Source organism: Rhipicephalus microplus, chromosome 8 (assembly GCF_043290135.1).
Source record: "Rhipicephalus microplus isolate Deutch F79 chromosome 8, USDA_Rmic, whole genome shotgun sequence".
Classification (NCBI taxonomy): Eukaryota; Metazoa; Arthropoda; class Arachnida; order Ixodida; family Ixodidae; genus Rhipicephalus; species Rhipicephalus microplus.
In genome coordinates this window covers 105342199-105366319 of record NC_134707.1, presented here as the reverse complement: position 1 = coordinate 105366319, position 24121 = coordinate 105342199, and the positions used below count along the sequence as shown (strand labels likewise).

Sequence of the window (24121 nt, the reverse complement as noted above, 5' to 3'; positions counted from 1 at the left end):
CATTAAGGATGTATCGACAGCGCATGTACCTTCGAGCGTTTTGAAGCGAGTAATAGTACACAATTTCAAAAAATCAATACTCAGGAAACAAAAAGGTGCCACACTGTAATAGCAAATTATTGAAAATAAGAAACAGAACAAGGTGAAGTCTGTTACCCCAGCTGCTCGCGCAGTGGTACCACAAGGGTTTTGGTCAATGCATCAAGGTTGCTCTTATATTAGCGTGGTGAAGGAAGAAGCTTGTATACCTTTAATCATTTTTGGGGGATAGCGGCTATATGGTCACTTCAGTAGGTGCATTTTTTTGTCACTGTTATGATTAGCTCCAAGTTCAGGTTGGACATATGGTGCCACGTGTCCTGTATTCTACGTGCGCTTGAAAGCTCGGGAGCGGGGCCCGAAGAACGCGGCTCTGAGACGTACGAAACAAGCCGGAGGTGTTCTTCACTGGAGAGATCCCAAAGGAAGGCTGCAGAGCATATGCAGAATAGAAGTCTTGTGATTAGCCGGGCATGGCTGCCTGTTGTCGCTCGCCCTGTATCTTCAGAGGAGATCAACACATGGTGTTCACCTTTGACACGTGTTCTCACCGCACAGTTTGCCTTGAAACCACAGACACCACAGTTGGAGATCGATACGCTTAAGCAGCCTCGTTTGCTCACGCCAGCGTTTTCTTTGAGTTACCGTATGCCTTATGCTGAAGGAAGGAAGGAATAAGCTAACCTATAGTAACATCTCTACTCCTTGCGATACTCCGACACGTTGTTTCAGCGTCTACTTAAGACTAAGGTATGTAGAATGCAGGTGCTCCATCGGGTTTCCCACAATACTTGAAATGGTTACTCTAGCTACAACTGCCATCAAAGATTTCTCGATGAGACGGTACGGTAATGTGTCGGCTGAGGGTGGTGTAGCGCTTACCAATTCATTAGGCAATCGTATCGCCAATTGATCCGTGTGAGATAACTGCAACTGTGTAGATATTATTGATAATATTTTGTGCCACTGTTCGCAATTTGAACAGGATCGCATACTTCACCTTCAGTGGAAACTTGATGATCGGCCCTTTGTGAATTAAAGACACTGAGAGCCTGGCTTCACAGCACAGTCACCCAGAAATTTGCGCAAGCCATTCTGCGTTAGTTTAAGGCAACAGCAGTGAGAAACCATCTGGTTTGATAGATTGATAACTGGAGTTTAACGTCCCAAAACCACCATATGATTAGGAGAGACGCCGTAGGGGAGGGCTCCGGAAATTTCGACATGAAAAACCACCTGTGAAACCTGACTCTATGTGTATTGCCAAGCCTTCTCTCTCCCTATCCTACTACTTCCTTTATAACAGCGAAAGCTGTTTTATATAACAACAAGGGTCACGTGTGCCGTAGTTTGCCATCACGGCTTGTATTCGTAACCACTATGACTAAAATAGGAAAAAGAAACGTGTAACTGAAAACACCAGAGACACAATGGAATTCGAACCCGGGTTCCCTACATGATATCCCAGTACTTCATCACTGAAAAAAGCTGACGCTTCAAACGCCTTTGTAATCTGGCCATCAGCAGGCTTGATGTCGGGGAAGAAATACATTATTTGAGAAATAATGCGTTTTGGAACAGCAAAGATCATCCAGGCGTCACACAATGAGAATTGTGAAACAATCAGGTTGTTGAATGCTCCAACCCGTTACAAAAGCTTCAGGCATAAATCTTCGTCACCGTCAGTCGCAGCATAAAAAAACGCACCAGATTCATTGTGTGTACCGCTTACCACGCTTTTCCGTAGAATGACGAAGGATGGCCTCGTGAATGCGTCTATACTGCACGAAAATTATTATGAAAATAGGTGCAGTGTGTAACTTGTAAGTGTTCTTGTACCAGCTGCCCAAAAAACTGAAAAAAAAAAAGCTCCCAAAGGCTGCTTTTTCAGCTTTCGCTGTGACCAGATGCACGGTGGTCACAAGATGCGCAGGCCAGCAAGCTGGACGTAGTCTATAGATAGCCTCCCTACCTTTCCTATATTCCTTCTTTCTCTAACACTTTCATGTCGTATTCATTGCTTTGTGCTTGCGCTGAAGGTTTTACTTTTTATCAGTGCTTTAAAAAAATCAAGGTCACCTTCTATTGTATTGAACCATTTTCTCCAGCTTTAGCATGAGATGTCAAAATTATTTGATACTTCCAATAATTTTGCCTTTGTTCACTCTATGCGAAAAGAAAATATTTGAAAAAGAGGATGGCTTCATGGCTCTTTGACAGACTATTCTCATTTGTAGGCGCATGTTTCACATGATGAAGGAAGCAGCGGAAGAGGACGAATCAAAGCGCGATAGCAGTCAGAACTGCACAATCCTCCGGCACCTCTACAACCAGCAGAAGATGGACTTCAAGGAAATGTTCACTTTTCTTCACGATTTTGTTGTCGGCGGAACGGATACAGTAAGTCATTTTTATTGTTAGTTATTTTTCTTCTTTCGGCTAGTTATGAAATATTCATTTTTGTAAACGCCTTTATTACGTCATGAATGAGCTCATGCAATCATTAAATATTGCGTATTCTCGCAATAGCTATCCAGTGAGTATTTTACAACTACAACATCTCCTTCAAGAAAGAGTCTCATAAGACACTTACTCAGGACAACGCCTGCTCTATTTTATGAGTATCAGCCATATGCTCCCAATTCCAGCTGTTCGGCTCCCTCTCCAATTTTTGTTCACTTGTGTACAGATCCATGGGGCGGCGTGTGGCATTTCTCGTGTTCAGATTATTGGCAGTCACACTGGCTCTGTGAAATATACAGTGCTTTGAGATAGCGTGTCACTGTTGGTGGCGGTATGCGGGCAACCAGCGAGGAAGCGTCACTGCAACGCTTCTGCATGCGCTACTTTGTGACGTGGTGGCGGCATTGTCTCGAGCCAGAAAGAAGCAGCATGAAGGAGCGAATCTGACAGACATATGACATTGGTGTGGAAAAAACGTCTATCGCATTGTCGGGGAAAAGCGCTCGGACGCACGTGCGACGGCAACAGCGCGACCTCTCATATAGCGCCGCATCACGACCACTCGCTGAATTAGGGCGGACCGACAGCTCTCGTGGAGAGACGCGCGTTTGCACCGGCATTAAAATAAAGGAGACGTTCGTCAGAATTAATGAAGATCAGCAGTTCCCAATGCAGGTCTGCGATGCAACTTGCGACATTTTGCAAAAAACATCTTCGGAACAAAATAAGATCAAGGCACTGTGGGAATTGATAAAATTCGAAAGATCGATCAGGGAGCAAGTCATGCTATACCTAATATACACGTCGAGATTCACATTTTAAGACCTCTCAAGCATGTTTGTCATACAGTCACATGACGCAATACTAGTCGTGACATATATGAAGCTAGCGAAACAGCCGTGAGCACACCATAGTTATAACATGCAAATCACGTTGTGCATGACATGCATGCCATGATTTTTCATTAACGCCTGTCAGTTATGCTCATCATAAAGTCGCGTCACGCAGTACGAGTTTTGGTGTACTTGAAGCAAGCGAACTGAACGCAAGTGTATCATGAGCGTAGCAAGGCAGTCAGGCTGTACCTTAGGTGTCATGTTATTACATCACCATTTGTAATTTGTGTTCGTCATAATGTCACGTCATGCAGTGCCGAACATTTTGTATAAAAGCTAGCGAAATGGCCGCCGGCGTGCATGAGCGTGGCAGAAAATTGTCGCCATGTTATAATTTGGATATAGTTTTTTTTTCAATTGATGGTCTGCATACAGTAACGCCATCGAATACCTAAATTGGTGTATATAAAGCTAGCGATACGGTAGTGAGGACACCATAAGCGCGGCATGTAAATCATGTGCATGACACCGATTTCATTATGTTATTATACGATCTGCCATTTATGCCTGTCGTACAGACGCATCAGTGAATGCGTACGTTAGTGCATATCAAGATAGCGAACTGGTCGGGAGCATATAATGAGCCTAAGATGCAACTCGTGTTTCCCAAGACGCGTCATTATTTTCATATCACCAATTTTAATTTATTTTCCTCACACAGTCTCATCGCGAAGTATCAAATTTTGTGCATGTCACGCGAGAAAAGCGGCCGCAAGTGTGCCATGAGTGTGGCGTGCAAGTCATGTCGCACGTGACATGTCATGATTTTCATATTCCCACTTGTCATTTATATTCGTCATACAATCTCGTCTTGCAATACCGAATTTGATGTATGTCAAGCTACAGAATCAGCCGTCATTGCATTGTGAGCGTGGCGTGTATATCATGAGGTACATGAGTTGAGTTGCATGTCCTGATCTTCGGTTGTTACGGCGACCTAAGCAATTATAGCCGGTAAAAATAATTTTTTTTTATTTGTGCAAACTTGTGCCCAGAAAATCAAGGCCATGAAAAGACCCCAAACCACTTGCGATATTTTTTCATACATTTTGATAAATACGCGCATCTTGTTAAAAATGCCTTTGCGATCCACGATGTCACATACGGCAGTGCTACAAGTCGCGAACTCACCACAAATTCTCAAAAATAAGAGCTTCTCTTGTCCGGGCCCTTCCAGCCTCCCCAGTGACGTTCGTGACGACAACGTGTAAAATCTGTGATGCTGCCAGCAAGTGAAGCTGCGTTTTGGTTCAACATTGACTTGCGACTTACGGTCAGTCTGCAAGTAGCTGCCCACACTTGTTGCTGCCCTTCGTCGTGTTGCCTGTGCGTGCACGTTAGCCAATCGGCACGTTCACTTGCACTGATGATGATCTTAGCATGGTGTACGCATAAGGGCGCGCAGGTTTACCCTTCGGGGCGAGAGGGGGGATTCATCGCAGCCTCTCCTCCCCATGAAATCAATGTTTAGGGCTGAATTAGCACTCCATCTCCTCTTTTAGGTGGATACAAGGGGGCTGCCCTCTTGCCCCTTTACGTACGCTTGTATAGGCGGGAGTAGCAACAAGCGGGCAAAAATCTTGCCATGCACCAACCCGCATCGTCGGCCGTGATCTGGGGAATGTGGCGACGGTACCTCTCACCTCGAGCGGATGTGCTCCTGCAAGGCGTGTCGCCATACATGGGCGACCGTTCGAAGGCAAGCGCACAACAGGGTGTCCGTACCGGTACTATCCGCCAGAGCTCGGGTCGTTGTTGCAACTACACTAGTTAACCAAGAAGCACAGAGTTGACAGAGTCGCGGCTGCCGTCAGTACACGCTGTTTCAAAGGGCCAGTCAGCGATGACGGTATGTAAAGTGAGATTGCGTGCGAGATCAGCAACACTCGACGAGGGGGGAAAAGAAATTTTGGAAGAAATGAGCCCGAGAACGAGTGGTAGCGAAGAAAAGCGCTAAACGGATGAGCTGCAACTTTGGATCATGAAACGCGTGTAATTCTGCCAGTACGGCGCCGTTTCAAAACTGTCTAATGGCTACGCGTTCATTGCACACTCGTACACAACTCAATATTGCAACAAAGTTTCGACGCCTGCTGGTTTAGGGGCTTCTTAATGTGCAAAGATATCGACGCAGGCATTCGTTGGTTGTTGAAGGATCAGATCAGCAGTAAAGAGTTTCGCAGTTTTACACTCGTGACAACGAAGATTCCATCGTTGTCTTTAGTGGCCGGGTTAGTTGAAGAAAAAAAACACCACTGTTCCCGTTGTGCTCTGTAGCTTATACAAAAAAAAATTGGCAGCCTATCCACGGAGTGAATGATGGAGAGTGGGGTGAAGAATTCGTCCGTCCGTTCTTGCTTCCGTCCGTCCATGCGTCCGTCAGTGTGACCGTCCATGCGTCCATCAGCCCGTCCGTGCGTGTGTCTGTTCGTGCGTCCGTCCCTGCGTTCGTCCATGCAGCCGCCCCTGCGTCCGTTCATGCGTCCATTCATGCATCTGTCTATGTGTCCGTTCGTCCATCTATTCAACACTCCAAGTACCACCATCTTGCATCTTTTCATCATATATTCCCCATATAGAAGCACCGCCATCCAGCGGACATTCCATGGACTAAACGAGAGGTGGCACACGCACACTTTCTTACGGCTTGCGCTTCGGGTCCACTTCCCACCTTTAACCACCTCCAGTTCATGGTATATACTAGTTCACTGTATTCATGGCACTGCAGCCGAACGCTCACTAAACCTTTCGAAAACCAAGGAGGTTACGCCCAGCGAGTATGACGTAGCAAACTTTTTCAGTCAGATAGTGCTCACTGTACATGCCAATGGCTGCTAATGGGAAATGAGAGGCGGAGAATTCGGCTTTTACTTTCTTACGGCTTGCGCTTCGTATCTACTTCCCATTTTTAACCACCTCGAGTTCATTCATGGTATATACAAGTTCATTGTATTCATGGCACTGCAGCTCAACGCTCGCTAAACCTTTCTAAAGCTAAGGAGGTTACACCCAGCGAGTATAAAGTAGCAACCCTTTCTTGTCAGATAGTGCTCAATGTACATGCCAATGGCTGCTAATGGTGATCGCAGCCTGCGCGTTAACTAAAAGCCGAATGCTCCTGTCTCTCATTCCCCATTAGCAGCTATTGACATGTACATTGAGCACTATTTTTTATTGTTCAACAACGCACAGAAGAAGTCTCTCACCGGCACCACCTTGGAGGTCAAAATGTTATCCTTTTTACATACTACGGGGGACGAACGGATGCCGCTATAAGGAGCTTCGCCCCTAAAATACGAAATATTCTTGAAGGCAGAGAGACAATGAGGTGTAGCTTCTGCCGGAAAGTGGTTACACAAAAAAAGGAATAAAAGGTGTGCATGGCAACCTAATATTTGTAACCCTGTGTTGGATGGATGGATGAAAACTTTTATTGGGGTCCTGAAGGATTCCACCCCCGTTTTATAGGGGTAGGATCGCGGGCCGCTCCCACGTTGGGACGGGGAGGCCCAGCCTCACCGCCGCATCGTCGGCATTCTGGACAGCCTTGAGTTGTTGTATGAGAACCGGACTCGTGAGCATTAAATGAAAGGAGTTCTCAGAAAATTCTTCATTTTTTTGTAAACAGGGGCACCTCCAGAGCATGTGGTTAAAATCACTGCGATTCTGGCAGTCCGGACAAAGTTCTGAAATATCGGAGTAATGGCTATAGGTTACGAGGCTAGGGTATGTTGCCGTCTGAAGCATGCGAAGAGAGATTGCCTGTGGCCTAGACAACTTTTTTTCGTGTGGCAATGGAAAGGACCTACGGCCTAATTGATAATGCTTCGCGATCTCGTTGAAGGTAGTCAAAATGTTCTTAAAATGAAGGCTGGTGGCTGACTCCTCTGTCTGAGAAGCACAAGTCCCGGCGCGGTAAGTGAAGCCTCGCGCCTAGGAGTGGGCTAGCTTGTTGACAATGGGAAGGCCTCCGACCCTCAAGCCAAGGTGAGCAGGGAACCAAATAATTGTGTGGTGGGTGAGTTCCTTGTGAGTGAGAATTCTCAAAACTTCCTTGCACACGGAACCAGAAGCGAAGGCCCTAGCAGCGGATTTAGAGTCCGTGTAAATATCAGTCCTTTGTGGATTAAGGAGTGCAAGTGCAATGGCCATCTGTTCTGCTTTGTGAGAAGTGGTTCGAACCAACGCCGAGGATAAAATCTGACCCTTAGTATCTACGGATACTACCGCAAAGCGAGCGGAAACGCCATACTGGGCGGCATCAACAAAGCATGAAACAGACGAGTGTTTGTGAGCTTGAGCTAAAAGAGAAGAGGCTCGAGCGACACGCCTGCCCGCGTTGTACTGTGGATGCATATTTCGTGGAAGGGGGCATACTTTGATGCAAGAGCGTATATAACCATCGAGTGGCGTATTTTGCACTTCGAGCATCAGGGGGTTGACTCCAGTGTCAAGCAGAATTTTTCTCCCCGCTAATGTGATCGAAGGCCTGGCAACCTGTGCCGTTTGTTGAGCCTCGATAACTTCTTCGAGCGTGTTGTGGACTCCAAGTTTCATAAGGTTCTCAGTGCTTGTGCGCATAGGAATGCCACGAACTTTCTTGATGCGTTTCCTTATGAGGATGTTCAACTTATTTATTTCATGGAGTTGCCACCTGTGCATAGATGCGACATAGCTTATGTGGCTTATTAAGAATGCATGGAATAGTCTGAGGAGGTTGTGCTCTCGAAGACCACCCCGACTGTTGGAAATGCGTGAGATTAGTCGGATGACCCCTACTGCCTTAGAAGTCAGACGGTCGATCGTGCGGCCGTTCTGTCCATTAGCCTCGATAATCATGCCCAGAACGCGTATGAAGTCCACCCTTGGAATACGCGGCCCCGATGCCGTGTGCAGCCTAATGTCGATGTCAGCCAGTGGTTGCCAGTTTTGGGGTTTGGGTTCCCGTCTCGTGGGTCGATAGAAGAAAAGTTCGGACTTTGCTGGTGAGAGCTTGAGGGCCATTTCATTTATGTAGACTTCAACACAGTCTACGGCCTCTTGAAGAGAGCTCTCCACAGATCCCTCCGAGGCACCGACACTCCATATGGTGATGTCGTCCACGCAGATGGCGAACTTGTTGCTTTCTTGGTTTGAGAGCTTTGCAGCAAGGCCACACATTGCAATGTTAAAAAGCAGTGGGGAGACGACTGAGCCCTGCGGGCTGCCGAAGGAACCGAGATCGTAGGGCTCAGACTTGAGATCCCCAAGCTGTATAGTGGCTTTTCTATTTCTGAGGAACGAGCTGGTGAACTTGTGAAAGTTGGCTCCTAAGTTGAGAGAAGACATGGAGGCAAGTATGTGGGAGTGCGAGACGTTGTCAAAGGCCTTTTCAAGATCCAGACCGAGAATAGCTCTAACGTCTTTTGTCTCCTGATCTATTATGTGATGCTTCAGCATTTTCATGACGTCCTGAGTAGATAGGTGTGGTCTAAAACCTACCATGTTGTACGGAAACAGGTTAGTCTTCTCTATGTGCTTTGATATTTGATCGTTGATGACATGCTCGGCGACCTTGCCTATACAGGACGTCAGTGAAATGGGTCGTAAGTTGCTAAAACTGGGACTCCGGCCACGTTTAGGTATGAGAATAACTGACGCCCTTTTCCATTGCTCAGGGAAAGTCCCCGTCTCCCAAATACGATTGATTTGTTTGGTGAGGTAGGTGACAGAGTCATCGTCTAAATTGCGTAGTGTCTTGTTTGTAATGCCATCCGAGCCCGGGCTGGAGTTTCCATTAAGATTGTTTTTAGGATGGTGCGGACCTCAGCTTCCTGGAAGGGCTTGTCCAATTCAAAGGCTGGTGATCCCGTGTATTGCGCGTAGCCAGAAAGAGGCCGGGTTGTGTCCAAAGGGAGGTATCTCTGTGCCAGACACTTCGTTATTTCCGTGTCCGATTTACCCTTCCTTTCTGAGTGCAGTATTCGGTCTAACAAGCGCGTCTGGTTAGATTTAGATTGGGTCTCCTGCAGCAGGTGTTTGAGAAGGTTCCATTTTCCCCCAACTTTCATCTGACCATCCACCTTGTTGCGAATCTCGTCCCAATGCTGTTTTTCCAGCGTCTGACAGTAAGTCGTTATTTTCTAGTTAAGACTTGCGATGCGTTTTCGCAGTCTTCGATTCATACGGTGTGCTTTCCACCTGGCTAGCAGGGCGCTTTTAGCCTCAAGAAGATGAGCAAGCGTACTATCCATTTTATTGATCGGAAGATCAGTCTCTATCGTTCTGGTGGCCGACTTGACGTTTTTGACCAGCTGAGACAGCCACTTGTCGAAATTCGGTGAGTCATTAATCTCTTCTGCGCTCTTCGCTCTGATCTTACGGAAGAGGTCCCAATCTGTAAATTTGAAAGCTTTAGGGGGCTTTGCTTGAATTTGTAATGCCGTACTCAAAGTACATTGGTCACTCCCCAAGTTTTTTCCTAAGTTTAACCATGATACCTCCCCCGTAGTTGTGACAAAGGTGAGGTCTGGAGTAGTATCCCTAGAGCGAGAATTTCCAGTGCGGGTAGGAAACGTGGGGTCAGTGACCGAAGTAAGATTCAGATCCGATACCACTTGCCAGAGCTCGGCCCCTTGGCAGTGGTGCGAGGGTAGCGCCAAGCTTTATGGGGTGCGTTGAAATCTCCCGCTATAACTATGAGTGCGTCCACTTTCCTAGCAATCGCAACGGCTTTTGATAACAATGAGTTGAAGCGATGGTGCCTGCCTTTTGGAGAGCTATATATGTGGAGTATTAAAATGCTATTTTAAGGTTGCTGCCAGGTATAATTTCTAAAAGAAAGTGTTCAATTTTGCTATTTGCCATGTGCAAATTGTGCTCAATGAAAGTGTACTTCTTGGACACAAACGTGCAGATACCGCGGCCATCTGGAGGTTTCGTGATGTGATGTGTAGCCTGGCAGGCTCATTGTTTCCGTAAGCGTCTCCTGTAGCATAATAACATGTGGTCGAATTGGCAGGGATTTAATATACGGCTGGAGAGCTGCCTTCTTTGATTGGAAGCCCCAGCAGTTCCACTGCAAAATTACGAAATTTTTAAGGTGCCCCGCCATTGTTGGGACCCTCAAAAGCTCTCTCCTGAGAGACGCTACGGGTTGCCACCTTTTGCACGATCCTGACCTTAGGTATCACTTAGGCCGGAGTAGTCTCGGCTGATTGTAAAGCTTTAACTTGGTCAGTCTCGATCTTTGTGACTCTGCTGTCCAATACCGCAATCGACTCGACCACCTCCCTGAGAGCATTTTTGATATCATTCAAGGTTTTCTTGACCTCTGATTTGAAATTTCTGTCCTCGTTATTGGCCGGTTGTGCTAGCGCTCTCCTTTTTGTTGGTTTTGCCCCTGGATGGACGTCCATGGGTACCTCATCGTGACTCGCATCCGATGTGGCCTCTGTACAGGGAACTGTGTTTGAAGGAGACGGAGACGAAACCTGCTGTGATTTCATTAAGTCGGCTATTTCAGCCCTGAGTTCCTCGACAATGGCCCTGAGGTTAGCATTTTCCCTTTGCATCTGCGCATATATATCTGAGTGCTGCTCTGGATTGGTACCCCCCTTTACCTGTGGTTGGGAGCCCTTGATCTTGGAAGCCCAGGTCTGGTGCTGATTTCCTTGCTGCACACCGTTGCGGACGGTAGGCACCCGTGAGTTAGAACGGCCCTTGGATCTAGAATGTCCTCTGGATCTTGAACGGCCCCTTGCTCTGCCTCTGGAAAGGGATCGCCCTCGCGGTGGTTGTAGCTGTTGGCTGACGTCACGCGGGCGCCAGCTGCTGCTCGGGTGCTCAGTCGTAGCACGGCCGCCTGCAGCGGCTGGTAGCGATAGGAAGTCTCCTCCACTATCTGTGAAGTTCATGTCGTCGGCGTCTTGTTCCGCGAATTCCATCGTATATTGCATTCATCGCTCTCGTCTTCGTCGACATACTATGTAGGACACTTGAAAACGATGCTTACACGTGTTGTCTGCCGTGAGATGTGGACCCCACACAACTTGCATTCTGGAGTGCTGACGTGATCCTCCGAAGGAGATGACATACCACACCCTCTACAGACGGCCTCCTCTGGATGGGGACAAACATCGGCTCGATGACCTAGCTTTCCACAGGCATAACAGACATCCGTCTGTCGACGATACAGGGTGCAGCGACTCAAACTATTCCCACATAAGACGTAATTTGGGACTTTTAGTCCGTCAAAGAGGATGATCACCGTGGTGGAATTCTTGATTCTTTTCACTTGGAGTGCAGTCGGGCTCCTTGGGTGTACAATAATTGAATAAAGTTGTTCTTGACCGATGTCCGCGTCAACACCTCTGATGATACCTTTGCAGGTGTCATCGGGGGCAGCTTGGTAGGCACTAACATCAAAACTGGCGGTACCGAGAGTAATGGCGGTGATATTGGAATACGCCCTGGCGTTCCTCTCCGCTGGAGTGCTTATAACTGCAATGTTCTGCATCATATTTGGGCATACCACGTCTTCCGTGACTTCTTCCTCACTGAGCGCTGCAGCCACTGCAGGTGCTTTCGCAAACTTAATTTGACTCACAGTTCTCATGTCCAGGCCAATTCGAGGTCTCACGATAACTCAATGGTGATCCCTTGGAAGGTAAGGGAGTCTAGAAGCAGCGATAAGACGCTTCTTTACCGCAGCCCGGGAGCGCTGAGGCGACCACGCGTCGCCGTGCATGGAGACGCTTGCTCGCGTCTCGGTCCTGGGGGTATGCGTCCCACGAAGTTTACGTTTAGTGGTAGCCACAGACCATCCAGAATCTTGAAGATCATCGGGAGTGATATCCTCTCCATCGACAGAGACTTGCATAGACATTCCGTGCGTAGAGTGCTGAAACACCCTTCCGAGAAGGGCCGGCGGCCGCTCCGCCGTAGCCTCCGCTTAGGGCGCTCAGCTGAGCAGATGGGCAAACAGAAGAGTCTCGAAAAAGGGTGAAAAAGCTCACCCACAGTGAAATACTTGGTATCGATGTAGTCCGTGCGGTTTTATGCGTTGACTGGCACCAAAAGACGCTCGCAAATGCACAAAAAACTGTCCAAAAACATTTTCGAACGCGGAGCCGATGTTTTCACATCCACACGAGACGGCGTCCCCCTGGTGGTCCTAACCCTGTGTTGAAATAAAAAAAATGACTACTATTAAAAACGCTTTTCCTTGTAGCACCTCCTACATGAAACTGAGACAAAAATTGAACAATGCTCGACCGGGCGCTCCTCACAAAGCTAATTATGCAATGAAATGGACGAACCTGTTATCATAGAATGAACTAATGCACAAAACGCTCGTAAACATCAGTGTACCGTATTGTTTCTCACAGAACAATATTCAGCAACTGTTCTCAAAAGTGGATTAACTAAGTTCCCCTACATTTTCTTGATGAACTATGTTCCACTGTCCCGTAACATTGCCCCTTTGAATTTTACGATAAGCTTCGTTGGGTTGCGTTTGTACATTGTGGCAGAGCTGACGTAACGTCATCCTTCATGAAATGGTTGTAGAATTCTTGTCGGTTGTCTATGACATATGCACGAGGGTATGCTTTATTTATGCTAGCATATATGAAACGCAAACATAGCTAGAAACAGGTTGAATGTGGCTAGACTAAACACCTCATTGACTACCTGTTGAGATAGAATTCACGGGAATGTTTTGTTTCACTATTTCTTGCCATGAATGAATAAAAGGCACGGATCTCACGCTGCATCTTGTGTTTGTTTGTAAAAACCCCTCTTTTTTTCTTTTACATACATCCCCCACCTGTACCACTGATATACAAGAAGTCCACGAAAAATTCATTACTGATAACAACTAACTGACATACAGAAAAAGCAACACTTGCTTATGTTGTTTTTGTATGAAAACGAAATGGTTAGCAGGCCAAGGAGTGAGGAAAAAAACAAGTTTTGAAGCTTTACAGTGGCGGTTATCTTACCATTTGTTCATATGCTAGCTTCTGGCTTGAATATAGGAAACTTCAAAAATAGAAAATAGGGAGTACAAAACTTAAAAAAGTATTCTATTCCTCAAACAAAAACTGTAAAGAAAAAACAAGCCACGTAAGAAGAACCGTTCATTTATTTCCAAGTTTCGTGTAAATCTAGCTTTTATTTGAAACAACACATCGTGCAAATATGGCGCAAATAAGGACAAATATGGCGTTTTTGTGAAATTCTTGAATTTTTCACTCAAAGTTTAGAATCTTTAGAGGTCTAAAATATTTTTGCAATATATGCCTTCTGTTCAAATAAGCATTCATTTCTGGAATATTCATGCAAAGTGCAGTAATAAACTATAAAAACTGCTAAAATAAAACATTTTTTCTGAATTCACCAAGGCGCGTGTGGCAGAAAAACTGCATAAATATTACTCAGCCGCAAAAAGCTTACAAAAACACTTCTACTTAACATGTAAACCAAATTTTATATGCAAAGAAAGAATTGTACTTTTAAAATAGTTCTTTTTTCACGAACAGCACCAAGATGACATTTTGGGATGTAAATAAGAAACCCACGTAACCAAATATTTTTTTCTGTTCCAAATATTCTAGCAGTTTACTGTTGTCAATGCAGTAAACCAGCAAGATTTTTGTCTAAAACACTTGAGATGGTCGTTGAAATGGCTGGGACGTTTGGCGTCAATGAGTAAATACCTAAGTAAGTACTGTTGAATACGGTTAACAGTAGCTTATTTTCCATATTCTTGACTGCAGACGTCTGCCGCGGCCACCTACACGTTATATAAGTTAGCAATGAACCCAGCAGCCCAAGAAAAAGCACGGCAAGAAGTTCTCGCTGCCACAAAGGACTGCCCTGGGACGTTCCCTGCACAGATTCATGATCAACTACATTACGTCAGAGCCTGCATCAAAGAAGCACTGAGGTGAGTGTGAACATAAGCAATCTAAGCCGGCACGACTCCGTTAAAGTTGTTGAAATAGGGAAGTTCATGTGCCATTTCACCAAACTAATGCATTTTTCTTTTTTACAAGCCTTTTCTAAGTTTTTTTGTTGTTATTTTATTTTTATTCTGTAGCTGCAGCTCTACGTTAGCTCTATGGTAGTTATAGGACTTTAATGTACCAAAGCGATGGCTGTAGCGTCGTTCGTGAGACATTACATTTCACCCTTTAGTCTTGGCAGTACACACTTACCATTTCCTGTTTTTCCCATTAAGCTATGTTGGTTTCGTACGATGACCAATGAGCTGTAGCGACCACGCTGTAATTCTATGGTAGCATCTTGGTGCAACCATGGCACTTTCCACTCGACCACTCACCCAAGAGCGTATTACAAGGGTGGCTGCGCTGGAAAGCGAGCATCATCGCAAATGTGGCTGCTCCCCATGACATGCCCTCTTCGCTTCTTTGGTGAGGCGTTGTTGCTTTCATGCCCCATCCACATAGGAACGAGCGTAAGACGCTCCGCACCTCAACGAGCCTCTCTCATAACTCTCGGCAAGGTTCAGCTTCTTCTCCTTCCTACCGGGCTTCACAGTTGCCACATCACACGCACTCACGAAAAGAAAAAAGACTGCAGAAAGATAGGGTGGAAGCTGAAAAATTGAACGATTCATCTCAATCAACGCACATTACAACCGAACAAGCGTCGATCATCGCAGAGTTTGCAGGCATAACTTTCCATGAAATCGTCGCACGTTGGAGACCCTCGATGGTCTGCGCATTACCACGGCCGTGTCAGTACTAAGTATACAATGTAACAACGACATAGTGCTCCGTTTGCGGCCAATACCGACAGAGGAGCTTTGTTCGTCTATCAAGTGTGAGGGAAGTGATGACACTCATTGGCGAACTTACCATCCAAGTGAGTAGTTACTATACGCAAAGAAATCACCTCAAAGAACAACTAGAGACCATCGTTGATAGATAAGGAGGAGAAGGGTAAAACTTCATTTATTTTAGGAGGGAGGGGTGCGGTGGTGGAGGCAGCAGAGGAGCCTACCAAACGTAGGTCTTCGCTACCCTCTTGGTCCAATTCAGCATCTGGCCCTGGACCTCTGGCGCCGAGCTGCACATAGCAGACTCCCACTATTTTTACTTTTAATGTGTAGAGAGTTAGGTGGTGGTCTACATTATACGATCTAGATTAGCCCTTTGTTTGTTTAGCCAGTGGTTTCATGCGAGCACGATGCTGCTCCGGGACGTCCAAGCACGCTAGAGTCTTCCTTTAATTTTCCTCCCTTTTCGCCCTTTATGCCGGATCAAAAATAAGCTTGTTTGACTCACTCTCTCATTCCTTTGTTAGCAGAAAACGAATGAAGGCAAGATATATATCGCAGGGTGTATTAGATGGCGAAAATATGGGGTAAGAAACGTACGATATGTAACTGGAGGCATAGTATTTAGTGAAATTGAGAAGCTACATGGCGTAAGGGGAGTGGGCTATATATACTAGGTACCCTTTATGGTACCCTATATGGTATCCGTAAGGCGAGTGGGCTATATATATGGTACCCTGTAGGCGATAATTATTTTTTACGTCGTTGATGAGATCTGCCACAGCGTTTCATATGAATGCATATAAATCGGCTGAGGTGGCGTTCCTGGTAAGTCCTAACTCCTAAGGTTGCGGCAAATTCTGCATGTTGACCGTTATGTACACTGATTGGTACGCATGCTTACACTTACACAACCTTCATCAAAGTTATGAGTATATCTGCCTAACAGCCACAACAAGTTGTATAGCAAACAGTTTAACTTCAAAATACCCCATGTTTAGGCCACCTAACTTGGAATCTTTTTTTGGGAAACTGAAAGGACACTTCTTTTTATTATTGAGTATTATGCAAATCACTTTTACGTTTTGTTTTGTTTTTAGGTTTCACCCCATCATACCAGGAGTGAACAGGAAAATCAACCATGATGTCGTAATGTCAGGTTACCTCATACCCGCTAATGTAAGTATTGTAGTGGAGCGTCATCGACCACCTCCTGAGGAGGGAAACTAATCAGTGCAGTTCCGGAGGCAAGAACTGCACCTTGTGCGCAATTCCCAAGGCCTCCGTTTTCGCCACAAAATGTTGTTGATGTCGATGTTGAGGGAGTCGCCACATTAGCGTTAATTGATACCGGGGCCGCCGTTTCTGTGATAGACGCCAAATTTTGTCGGAAACTGAAGAAAGTGACCACATCTCTCTGTGGCATGGTGCTGTCCACGGCTAGCGCGCAACGAATTCATCCCTCGGCTCTGTGTACGGCGCGCGTCGTCATCCAAGACGTTTTGTACGTCGTACAGTTTTTTGTTCTGCCATCTTGCTCTCATGACCTTATCCTCGGTTGGGATTTCTTATCACGTCATGAAGCTATCATCGATTGTTCCCGTGCCGAAGTGTCCCTTGTGCCAACATATGAATTTCCACCACCCGACCAGTCGCCTCGGCTCTGCAAACTTATCACTGACGACGACATCACCTTGCCCCCGGAAGCTTCGGTCCCTATAAGCCTTTCATGTGTGGCGCAACCTGACGCCACGGTGGTGTTTACGCCATCTCCTGTTTTTACTGAACGCAAGGGCATCGTTCTCCCATTTGCCGTTCTTACAATTGCGTCTGGTTTAACCGTAATGCTGGTTACCAACCACTGCAACTACCCCATTGGCTTACTTCGTGGTGAAACGTTGGGATATGTGCAACCTGTCGACCATATCGATGATATTATTCTTCCCGACGAAACGCCATGTCACATTGCCGCAATAACTGATGCGTCTGAGCCATCAAGTTTGTCACCCTTCGACAATGCTATTGACGCAGACCTTCCCCTCTCGCATCGCCGCCAACTTGTTGCTCTCCTTAACAAGTTTCGCTCTTCTTTCGACTTTCAAGAACCTGCTTTGGGCCGCACCACGACTATCACTCATACTATTGACACCGGCTCACATTCGCCTCTGCGACAGCGTCCTTACCGCGTTTCCGCCGAAGAGCGCCGCGTCATTACGGAGCAAGTAGACGACATGCTTAAACGTGGAGTGATACAGCCTTCTCAAAGCGCTTGGTCATCACCTGTGGTTCTCGTAAAGAAAAAAGATGGCACCGTTCGATTTTGCGTGGACTATCGCCGCTTAAACAAGATTACGAAGAAAGATGTCTACCCGCTACCACGAATAGACGATGCTCTTGACTGTTTACAAGGCGCCGAGTACTTTACATCCTTGGATCTGCGTTCTGGGTATTGGCAGGTGCCAATGGCTGAATGTGATCGCCCTAAAACAGCCTTTGTAACGCCAGATGGCCTATATGAGTTCAAAGTGATGCCATTTGGGCTCTGCAACGCACCTGCCACATTTGAGCGCATGATCGATACCATCTTGCGTGCCCATAAGTGGAAAACTTGCTTGTGTTACCTGGACGACATCGTAGTCTTTTCGTCTGATTTCCCGACACATCTTGTTCGCCTCCACGAGATTCTGACGTGTCTAACTTCTGCGGGCCTACAACTTAACTCCAAGAAGTGCCATTTCGCAGCACGAAAACTAACCATCTTGGGACATGTCATCACAAGAGACGGTGTTCTTCCGGATCCCGAAAAGCTTCGGGCTGTCGCTGACTTCCCGTTGCCCACATCACTGAAAGCCCTAAGAAGTTTCATCGGTCTCTGCTCCTACTTTCGTCGCTTCGTGCGCAACTTCGCGTCCATCATCGCACCTCTCACGGGTCTGCTTTCCAACAGCAAAGGTATATCTGCATGGTCACCTGCATGTGACGACGCATTTCGCCAGCTGCGCTGCCTGCTGACCTCACCACCCATTCTTCGTCACTACGACCCCGCTGCTGCCACAGAAATTCACACCGATGCAAGTGGCATCGGTCTTGGTGCAGTTTTGGCACAACGGAAAGCCACCCAAGCCGAATACGTAGTCGCCTATGCAAGTCGCGCTCTCAAGAAGGCTGAATTGAATTACTCCGTGACAGAGAAGGAGTGTTTGGCCATAATCTGGGCCTTGACGAAGTTTCGCCCGTACCTTTACGGCCGCCCCTTCGACGTGGTCACAGACCACCACGCTCTATGTTGGCTGTCCACATTGAAAGACCCGTCCGGACGCCTGGGACGTTGGGCACTTCGATTGCAAGAATACGACATCCGTGTAGTATATCGTTCCGGTCGCAAGCATGCGGATGCCGATGCACTTTCGCGATTGCCATTAACCCCAGATGTGGCTTCTCTGTCACCACTTTTTACCACCTTGTCACCAATAGACACCACTGACATGCTTTCGGAGCAGCGTAAAGATGCATACCTTGCATTGTTACTCGACTACCTTACCGATCCGTCTGCTGTCCCTTACACGAGAGCGCTACGCCGACAAGCAGCCCACTTTTCCGTGCGAGACAGCATTCTGTACCGCCGCAACTACATGCCTGGTGGTCGGAAGTGGCTCCTTGCTGTCCCAACTCATATGCGCTCTGACATCTGCATGAATTTCCATGCAGACCCTCAAAGTGCTCACGCAGGTGTCCTGAAAACCTATGAACGGCTGCGCCAACGATATTACTGGCGAGGAATGTATCGCTTTGTGCAGAAATACGTTCAGTCTTGCACCACTTGCCAACAGAACAAGACACCTCCGCGGCACCTTACTGGCATGTTACAGCCGCTCCCGTGCCCGGCTCGCCCATTCGACCGCGTGGGTATAGACCTCTATGGCCCCCTCCCATATAGTCGCTCTGGAAACCGGTGGATTATTGTCGGCGTCGATCATCTGACACGCTACGCTGAGACTGCAGCTCTACCGGCAGCGACCGCCCATGAAGTTGCACTCTTCATTCTGCGCAGCTTCATTCTCCGCCATGGGGCTCCACGGGAATTACTCAGTGATAGGGGTCGAGTGTTCCTGTCGGAGGTCATCCAAGCTATTCTCGCTGAATGCAACATCATCCACCGGAAATCTACCGCATACCATCCACAGACGAATGGTCTCACTGAACGGTTCAACCGCACACTTGGCGACATGCTGAGGATGTACACCTCCTCCGACCACACTAACTGGGACGCTGTCTTGCCTTTTGTTACCTTCGCTTACAACACCGCGACGCAAGCGACTACCGGTTTTTCCCCGTTCTTTCTGTTGTACGGCCGCGAACCATCCCACCCCCTCGACACCATACTCCCGTACCGCCCTGATGCATCGGAGTGCTCCCCGCTTTCGGAAGTCACCAGATACGCTGAAGACTGCCGTCAGTTGGCTCGGTCTATGACAAGTGAGGCTCAAGGTCTACAAAAAACCCGACATGATGACGCTCATCACATAGCGCCTACGTTTCGTACTGGCTCCCTCGTGTGGCTTTGGGTGCCCCCGCACGTTCCTGGCCTGTCTTCTAAACTTCTGGCCCGGTACCATGGTCCATACCGTGTCATTGATGCAACCTCGCCGGTGAATTACATCATCGAGCCCCTAACACAATCGCCAGATTTGCGCCGTCGAGGACGCGAGACTGTACACGTCGACCGTCTCAAGCCCTACTACAACCCCCTCATTGTGCCTACTCCCTGAGTCGCCAGGATGGCTACTCTTCAACCCGGGGGGTATTGTAGTGGAGCATACGCACTAACGTGTATGCGCCTTCCAAAGAGAAGGAAAAACCCCGTGCTCTGATTGCACGAGAACCTAGGCCACCTTTGCGAGGCTTGTCGTACGGCCATTTTTCGTTGCGACATCGTTGCGACTTCTCCAGTTCAATAAACGTCATCACAGTATAAATAACGGTAGGGCAAATAGTGCATTTGTCACAGTAGAGGTTCATTTCTCACACGAACATGGTCCAGGCGCAAAGAAAGAAAGCGTGACAATACAAATTCTGCAGTCCTCAATTTTATTTTGCTCGTCATTCTTTTATGGCGTATATTTTTTTCTGACTAGGAATAAGTGTGTTACCCACGCTTACTGATGAGGCTACGTACAATAGCACAGCATGAAGTTCCGGTTATTTTCAGTAACAATTCTTGTCAGGCACAAAAATTTGCGACTTCATTTACTTTCTATAAAAGAAGATTTCATTAGCAGGAGACTGGAGGAGCCATCTATATTATGTGTTCACCCTTAGTCAAGTTCGGTGAAACAACAAAAAATAAGTACAAGCGAATTTTGCACTACCCCCACAAAGATCTTGATATCGAGGCTGGTCAGTCCTTAAGTTTTCATGGTAATGCTTGTTGCTGCTGGGAGTAAATGATTCTTGCTTGGTTTAAATATGTCGCAACTAGGTTTAGGTTAAGAATCTACCATCTTGGTTGCGCCAAGCTTTGCGCGACGTGGTGGGAACGTCCAGAATTTTTAGTCAATCACCAAGAGAGTGTCAGTGTCAGACCCAAGTAAGAAGGAATTGTGGGTTTGGGCGGGCATTTTAGATGCGAATCATCTTAGGGTCAAGCTCAATGCCGTCTGCGGCGTGACCACCCTTGCTGCACATGCGCGTCCGCTCCCCTTCTCTCCTATTCTTAGGTTTCCCCCTCTCGACTCGCAGCGTCGAAGCAGGAAGCGCCTGCTAACATGCCCTCGCCTCCGTTTCTCTCCTCTAAGCATTCTTCCCCGCAGTGTTCGCCCCCCATTGCGCATGCGCGTTTCTTATCCCTCTTGGTCCTCTCCTAAGCTTCTTCTCTCTTTCGCATCGCAACGACGATGCAGGCAGCGTCAGGTAGTCAGTTTCTTGATTGAAAGAAAAAAAAATGGCCACTCACGCTGCCAAGCCTTTCACGGGCCATCCCATATTTATAGGCACTTGATCTTGAACTCCAAGGTAGTGCCGGTAGGAGGTTCCTTCTTTGCGTTGTTGAGCATTCAAAATTCAGCGTGAGCACGTTAACTAAAAGCGGGCAGCGATGGAGCCTCTGTGCAATCGGAGTCTTTTGTCCATCATTGCCCATTAGCAGCAATTGGCATGTTTCAGTAGAAAAAACCGGCCTGTCACTTCGTACTTCAGGCCTTCCTAGGTCTGACACCTCCGCGACACCACGATGGGCGCCGGCGTCAACGTCATCGGCAGTGTAAGCGTTAGCACCCGCTGCTTCACATCTACACATGCTTCCCTTTAGGGGAAAACATTGTGACTTTTTGTTACTCTTTCACTCTCTCTTTGTTTCTTACTTTTCTTCTTTTTCTCCATGCTTTGTTTTCTTGGTCGTTTTTGTCTGCTTTCTCTATGTTTTCTCTCCGCCTTTTTTATTCTCTTTTTCTTTCCTTTCTTCGTATCACTATTCCTCTATTTTTCGCTCACCTTCTTTTTCTATGTTCTTTCTGTCTTCCTTTGTAATCTAGTTTTAATCTCTCTTTTGTCTTGCTCAATTTATTCCTTAATATTTTTATACTATGCTTTACTCCATTATCTTCTTTCTCTCTTCCTCTCTCTAGCATTTCTCGCATGCACCTTCACTGTGTGATACTACACGAAGAAAGAAGTGCAGCGCCTGACTGTCGTCCTCCTATGACAGTGACAGTTAATCACAGCGCTGAACTAACTTTTCTCTTGCTCTATGTTGAAAGCGACTCCTCTATGTGGTTCTGTCTGTAGTCCTGGATAGCGGAGTGTCAAGACATTCCCTTCGCGTCCTATGTATGCGGGTGTAGGAATCCCTATGCCTCGTGAGCAAGTAGTTGACGTTTGCCGCCCACCTGTGGCCATTTTTAGTTGACCGATGGTGATTGGTAGGACATGGTCAATTTCTGTGGCAAATACCCTTTCTTGTAAGTGATAGCGTTTGGATGACAACTGATAGTTTACTCCAATCTAGGACTAGCTTCGCTGTTCAAAATCTTAGTTACAAAGAACTGTCTGGCTTAGTCGACTGCCTTGATTTCGAATAAATGGCAGAGTCCCAAAAAGCAGCCTATCCGTCTATCGTAGCAGAAACTTTGGGCGATTATTTATTTATTTATTTAAGGGGGGCATCAGTATACAAACAAAATAACAGTAAAGGAGAAAAGCAGACGAATATATATATATATATATATATATATATATATATATATATATATATATATATATATATATATATATATATAAGATTACAAAAATCAAGGTGCGACAGCGTTATACAATACTAGAGTGCAACGAAATCAGGTTGTCACGAAAAATATCACGGTTACAAATGGATACAACATGATTCGGAAGACCTTTCCAATATGCAATGACTCGAGGTAGTGATGATAAGTTAAATGCCTGCGTGTGACCATGAATGCGCATAAGACTACGTGCATTGTGAATGCACTGGGAAGTGCGCGCAGGAGAATAAAGTGGCAAACAGTGAATTTCGTTACTATAGATGTACCTATGAAACAGACATAAAAGAGCAATGTTGCGGCGTATTTCTAGTGACTGAAATGCAAGGTCTTGTTTTATTAGCGTAATACTATTAGGGTAATACTTGTTTTATTGTCGCAATACCTACGGTGACAGCGTCAATTACTACGTGATAGCGGGAAAAAAGCTCATTTTGCATAAATTATGGTTTTGTTTTGGCGTCATTCGTTATAAGTAGGACTTCGTGTTTTCGGATAAATTTAACGATCTCTGATACACACATCTCGGTAATTTTCGATAGTCCAGATTTATCCGATAAGCTCAGCAGTACGCAATGTTGGGCAAAGTTGGTGAACGTTACTTTAAAAACATAGCGTAAGCTTAAAAACGAGAACGAGGACTGATCATCTTTCATCGTGTTTTTAAGCTTGCGCCACGTCTTTGAAGCACCGCTAAAGTTTGATTTTACAGAAGCATTTTTGCGTTCAAACACCATTTTCAAAGCTGACAATCATCTTTTGTAAACATTTTTGTAGCATGCACAAACTTTGTGCTTTGTATTCATGTAATTTTATATGTATATGTATGTGTATATATACATATACAAATGCATAAGTCATTGCGCGATCAAGCCTTTCAGGCAACACCGGGCAGACTGCCTGCTTTAAACGCGCACACGAGTTTACCAATGAACGCGAGTTCCGTTGAGGGACAGGTGAATTTCTGCTCCTGACGTCTTATGGCTTTCACGTTCAATGCATTTGCATATGTTTCTATTTTCCTTTGGCCTGTTGTCGCCGTAGTTACGACAGAAATCGTCCGAATGATATATTTACTTACATAGTCTTCTCCTTACAATATGCAGCCCGAAGGTTATGAAAAAGATAACCCAAATTTCTGTCAGCAGTCACCACAACTGACGAGATGGGTATCTACTGGGCTTAGATACGTTCTTCTCAAGCTTCATTCAGTGCTGCATAACGAGCCACACAGTTACGTTACCGGGTGCCCTCGCCTAACTTGTTACTTGTTTTTAAGCAAAGACTTCACAGTGGCTAACAAAAGCGAAAGATATTCAACTGATGGCGATTGTAACAGCCTAAATATCATTTTTCAGACAGTATTACGCACTGAGCCATTTGTAGCTGGAAGACTCGAGGAGAACTTTACTCGGGCGTCCGAATTCCTGCCTGAAAGGTGGCTACGGTCGAGCGACGACAACTCGCAGAAGACAAGTGATGGCTCTTGGCAGCTACACCCATTCGCCTCTCTCCCGTTCAGCATTGGACCGAGAATGTGCATAGGCAGGAGAGTCGCTGAGATGGAGATCACCATTCTTGTCGCCCAGGTATGTTCGATAGGGTTCAAGCGTTCTACGTAAGCTTTCAGCTCAAAAGTTCTTGAAGAGTTGTGCATATATGTCACA

At 46.4% G+C, this 24121-nt stretch overlaps 1 protein-coding gene across 2 annotated transcripts in view; it reads left to right on the top strand.

The window, feature by feature from the left end:
• The window catches only part of LOC119186683 (putative cytochrome P450 49a1), an 82058-nt gene that overhangs the window by 52072 nt on the left and 5865 nt on the right, over positions 1 to 24121 (top strand). For both annotated transcript variants that reach the window (XM_075872446.1, XM_075872447.1), the window contains exons 5-8: positions 2277 to 2439; positions 14159 to 14328; positions 16284 to 16362; positions 23813 to 24043. In XM_075872446.1, coding sequence (XP_075728561.1) covers positions 2277 to 2439; positions 14159 to 14328; positions 16284 to 16362; positions 23813 to 24043 — 643 coding nt within the window. The remainder of the gene's footprint in view (positions 1 to 2276; positions 2440 to 14158; positions 14329 to 16283; positions 16363 to 23812; positions 24044 to 24121) is intronic.